Source organism: Blastocystis sp. subtype 4 (genome assembly GCF_000743755.1).
Source record: "Blastocystis sp. subtype 4 strain WR1 chromosome Unknown seqid_0432, whole genome shotgun sequence".
Lineage (NCBI taxonomy): Eukaryota > Bigyra > Opalinata > Blastocystidae > Blastocystis > Blastocystis sp. subtype 4.
The window spans coordinates 1-5,267 of NW_014569115.1; the positions used below are offsets into that span (position 1 = coordinate 1).

At 39.1% G+C, this 5,267-nt stretch overlaps 3 protein-coding genes across 3 annotated transcripts; all 3 read left to right on the plus strand.

The window, feature by feature from the left end:
- Window positions 1-297: 297 nt before the first annotated feature.
- JH06_4751 (hypothetical protein) lies at window positions 298-1,080 on the plus strand (the record flags this gene model as incomplete). Its single annotated transcript, XM_014669697.1, has 4 exons — window positions 298-386; window positions 417-540; window positions 572-827; window positions 857-1,080. 4 exons carry the CDS (start codon window positions 298-300, stop codon window positions 1,078-1,080), a joined length of 693 nt encoding a protein of 230 aa, XP_014525183.1.
- Window positions 1,081-1,311: 231 nt separating this feature from the next.
- On the plus strand, window positions 1,312-2,533 carry JH06_4752 (transportin; the record flags this gene model as incomplete). Its single annotated transcript, XM_014669698.1, is given in 4 exon segments — window positions 1,312-1,329; window positions 1,347-1,901; window positions 1,933-2,342; window positions 2,374-2,533. The coding sequence occupies 4 exon segments, from the start codon at window positions 1,312-1,314 to the stop codon at window positions 2,531-2,533; spliced, it is 1,143 nt and encodes a 380-aa protein (XP_014525184.1).
- A 651-nt stretch (window positions 2,534-3,184) lies between these two features.
- Window positions 3,185-4,188, plus strand: JH06_4753 (transportin; the record flags this gene model as incomplete). Its single annotated transcript, XM_014669699.1, has 5 exons — window positions 3,185-3,250; window positions 3,288-3,580; window positions 3,611-3,862; window positions 3,894-4,004; window positions 4,035-4,188. 5 exons carry the CDS (start codon window positions 3,185-3,187, stop codon window positions 4,186-4,188), a joined length of 876 nt encoding a protein of 291 aa, XP_014525185.1.
- Window positions 4,189-5,267: the final 1,079 nt, after the last annotated feature.

Genomic DNA, 5,267 nt, shown 5'->3' on the forward strand with positions numbered 1-5,267 from the left:
TGACTCAGCATGGAGTGTTCAAGCTTCTGGGCAGAGGTCATATCGACAGACCTATCATTGTGAAGACGAAGTTCATCAGCAGCATTGTGTGTTTTGAGACTGGGAAATGATGGAATAGGCTGAGAAGAAGATCAAGGCTGCTGGAGGTGCCTGCATCCTCACTGCTTAAGGGAAATGGGTTGGTGTTATCGGTACTTGAGTTGTTTGTTATCCAATGATAATATGTTCATTCATTGGATCATGGCAGAGTACATAAAGACCGAAGTAATTCAGTACAAACGGCTCTATTATCGGAGCATGAATCAGCTTCAAACTGTAACAAATGAGGACTATCAGAACCGAAGTGAAGCTTATGTCCAACTCATATCATCAAGAAATAAATTAAAGTGATTACAACTGTTTAGAGTAATTTGTAGAGAAATCGAAGAGGAATTGTCCCATCTTGTTGAAGAGAATCCAGGTGTACTCACATTGTCACAAATTGATAGTGTTAAGGATTCTATCAATAAACTGGATCGAGAACTCGATCTTCTGAAACAGGTTCTTCTCCAAATGGATATTGAATATGTAGGTCCCCCAAACTCCAACAGAAATTCAAGAATGTGAGAATGACTCAGAACCTTGTAAAGAGGATCCGTTCATTTCTTCTGATACAATAAGCAAACCGCAGAAGAGTGTAGAATCTATGACTTTAGAGGAAATGAGAGAGTGTTTGGGACTCACCCGACTGATGAACAGAGAAAGAGACGAGAACACAGAAAAGAGACAGCAACAACAGATTGTAAACGAAATTCTAGAATCAACACTCAGAATGCGGAATGTGGGAGGTAAGACTGCTTCGTTCCATTTTATGTAGAATCACTCCATGATCAAATTCAAGAGAGTAACGCAGCTCTCGATGCAACACAGACGATGACTGATGCAAACATAGATGCTGTGAATTCTCACACCAAAGGAATGAAGGAACTTCGCTCAAGGTCCTGGTGGACGATTTTTAGAGATCTGAAATATTTCATCCTAGCTGCCATTCTCTTTTTCATATGTATTATCGTCATTGTCTTTCTTCGTAAATCAATTTAGAATAGATATTAGATGTTTGTTTCGGAAACCAAAAATTGTCTCCAATTCGGCCATCCATAAGCAGTAGCAACAAACCATTAATTCCAAGTACCAATCCTTTGAATTAAAGTAAACCGTAGACTTCGTCACCAAAAATGGACTGGACTCCAAATCCTGAGGCAATCCAGAATCTAGCAGGAATACTCTCAATCACAAATCGATCTAATTTTGCCGTTATTTCTAATTCGTATGATGTATGCCATTGGGAGGGTGTTTCATTATCGTAGCAACTAGAGGAAGCCAAGAAGAACCCTGAATTCTTGAAGTATATTGTCTTTATCTTTGCGTTTGGAGATAAAATGAGTTTGCCTAGTAATGTTCGTATCATTGCTGGCTATACGCTCAAATCTTGTCTGAAATTACTCTTCGATCACGATTCAAATGATAGCAAAGCGTATATTCGTTCTTGTGTACTAAATACGCTCATTGACCCGAATAACCAAATCAGGAATGCAGCTGGTGTTTTGATCACTCAGCTAGTAACTATTTCGGGACTAGAATCTTGGCCAGATTTGCTTCCTGCTCTACTCCAATTGTTGAAGAGTGACAATCAGGATTATATAATCACTTCTCTGAGTTGCTTAAGCAAACTGATGGAAGATAACATCTATGAATTGGACAGTGCGAAAGTGAATCATCCTCTAAACGAGCTGATTCCGTTGTTCCTTTCCTTTTTCCAATGTCCAAACGAAGAGATTATTTATCACAGTGTGAATTGCATGAGATTCTCTATTGATGCAATGCCAAATGCTCTTCTCGTAAACATGGATAACTATATACATGTTGGACTTCAGAATGCAATTTATGCTGTAGGGCTTAGCATGGTTGATGAATCGAGCAAATCCAGAAACCCTAGCAATTATTTGTAATTCATTAGTTTCCTTAATGGGAGTTCGTGTCGATGCGCTCATCAACTATATGAATGACTTGTTTGGTGTGATGTTACAATTATCTCAACATCAGAATTCATTCGTTGCCACTCAGGCCACTGGTAATGATTCTCTCTTTTTCTCACTTACAGAATTCTGGAGTGTTTTTGCTACATTGGATGTGGAAGAATCCATTCTGAATCTGATCATTCCAGTTCTTCCTCAATTAATTCCAACTCTTATTCATAGTATGCGTTATTCTGATGAAGAATTAGCACGAATGAATGTGGACAATGCAGTAGTTGATAGTAATGGAGTTCGACCATTCATTTACCATGAGAGCAAAACAGATAAGTGAATCATAACGAAGAGAAATGATAAATAGAAATGATAAGACTGATGATGAAGATATGGAAGGTGAATGGACATTACGAAAGGCTTCTGCTTGGGCATTGGATTGTCTTGCCAATCCATTTGCAGCAGATGTGATGGAGATCATGACTCCTATCATAACTGTCCTAGTTCTTTGTTCTGTTGATCTGTAGAATGGATTGAATAGTCCTGATTGGTTACAGCAGGAATGCACGATTCTGGCTTTGGGTGCTATTTCTGGAGGGTGTCTGTTGTTTATGGGAGATATGATGCGTTCTGTGTATGCTTACATTCTCAGAATCATTCAAACTTCTGACAATCCATTATTATTCTCGATATCTGCGTGGATGGTGGGTCAATGTTCAGAATGGGTATTTGAGAATCTATCAAATGAAGAGATGGACGGACTGATGAGTATTCTCTTAACCCGTATGCTTCAGCCTCAACGGAAAGTTCAGCTGGCTGCCTCAGCTAGTGTATCTGTTTTGATTGAGAATGGAGAAAGCAAAATGGAACGATATTTTGATCAAATCATTCATACGATCAGTGAATGCTTCAAATTCTATTGTGTATGCGTGTTATTCTTAAGAATTCATGAATAGGAACGGAATCAACGAGTATTACTGTGTTGTATTGGTGACATTTGTACAATACTGATGGATTCATCTTCACTTGACATTAACCAATATGCTGATCTCCTTCTTCCTCCGATTATAGCGAAATGGAATCTATTAGGTGACTTTGATGAAGGCTTATTGTCAATCCTGGAGTGTTTGTATTATTTGATTGGGGTAAGAATGATATTAACTCTTGATAATAAGGCAATGGGAACAAATTTTGCCCCAATGGCTGCTAATGTGTATCAGCGATGTATGCGAATCATAGATTCTGTGAATGTGGCGTACATCACACAATCCATGGAAGTAGGAATCTGTTTCTATTGTCATGTGGAAGGTGGAATCTCTACCAGATAAGATGTTCCTCTCTTCATCTCTTGATGTTATAAGCAGCATCATTGGATCGTTGAAAGAATCTGTTCAACCTCTTGTGGAAGAATATAACCTGATTTCGGTTCTGACGGGATGTATGGAAGATAATGATGCTGATGTCAGACAAGCTGCATTCGGTGTTTTGGGCGATCTGGCGCAATATTGCTATATTGTCGTAAAACCTCATATCAAGACATTTGTGATGTTATGTGTGAAGTATATGAATGTCGAGTATGCCTTATGCTGTCTCCTCAGGTGTAGGTATCCTTCAGTTTGTAACAATGCAATCTGGTCCTTAGGCGAAATGGTACTTCGTGCAGGGACAGAAATGGCTCTCTATGCAGAGGCCGTATTACCCTTGTTAATATCATTTAATTCGCAAACTCGACTTCCCGCGGGAATTAAGGATAATTCAACGATTTCGATTTGTCGTTATTGTTTGACTGTTCCTCAAGCTATTCCTTATGTTCGGAATTGTTTTGGGATGTTATGCACCAATGTGGCGAAACTGCGGTAGGGCCGAATGAAGGTTATGATGGGCTAGAGATGGAGCTGAGAAGGAGCAGTCATCCCAAGGCTTATGTACGATCCTTCAGGCGATGCCAGATCTGTTCCCACAGGACTTCCCAAAGTTCATGTTGATGGTGGCTTCATGGTAGGTATGAATGGAAGAACTGATGACAAGGACAACAATCAGTGATATGGGTTTAGGACAGATGTTATTAGGAGTTATGACATCATTTAAGCAGAGTTTAGGTGACGATTGGCAACGGTATTATGAGGAAAATGTAGACATTCGCTATCGTCAAATCATTCAAAATAACTTTGGATTCTTTTAAAGTGTTTGTGTTTAGAAAACGTATCATATTCTGTTCCATTCAATATCATTCTTACTCTCAACAAACAGAACAGTAATCACTATCAGACTCAAAATCATCGTCTGTCATAATATCTTCATCTGAAGTAGGAATACAACCATCATTTTTATCAATGACTTGAATACTTGTTTCTCCATCTATCTATCATATCATTCTCATAATACTTACTTGCAGAAAGACTAGCACGTACTCTAGCTCTGGGATTGTCATCTACTACACTAATCGCTCGTTTCTTTGGTGCTGATGCACTCGTAGACGATCGTTTCTTAGTAGATTTCGACACTTTCTGTTCATCTACGATAACACGATCCAATTCACGCATCTCAAATGCTTCAAATTGTGTGTCTTCATTCTATCATCATATCGTTCATCCAACTCTCCTACTAATGAAAATGAGAGTGTATCCAAGGAATTCTTTCTCGAAGAAGTCTGAATCTGTGGATCTTTCACATTCAGAAAGAGATTTGGATCAAAGGAAGAGTTATCTTCAAAGAGATGCTTTTGATTTGCTTCATTTTCTGCTGCTATTTCTGTATCATGCTTTTCAACCAATTGTCGAATCTGATTTCGGTATTTCAATGTACCTTTTCTTGCCAACTGCTCTATTGGAGGATCTTCTACTGGTTCATCTCCTTGCGGAAACAATGCAAGTGATTCTGCCTCTTTTGTTCCTCGTTTTCCCTTCCTCATTGTTACCCTTCCTTTCCTTCGAGATTGCTTTAAATCACTCTCTTTGGCTTTTGCTGCTACAATGTCTGAATGCGTCTCTTCAGGATCCAAAGGCAAGTCTAAAGGCATTGCATTACTTTGAATCATTGATGAAGATACATCGGATATTGGCAATTGCAATGAGAGTGTTGATTCTGGAATTGGATCTGACTTTGGTTTTCGCTTTCGGCCTGGCTTCTTCTTTTCACCTGGAGCTCGTTTCACCTTATTTTTACTGCCTTTAGGACGACCAGGACGGCGTTTCGGTTTCGGTAGTTGTTGGAACACTGAGAGCAAATCGTTACCATATACTTCGTTACCAGGAATAATAG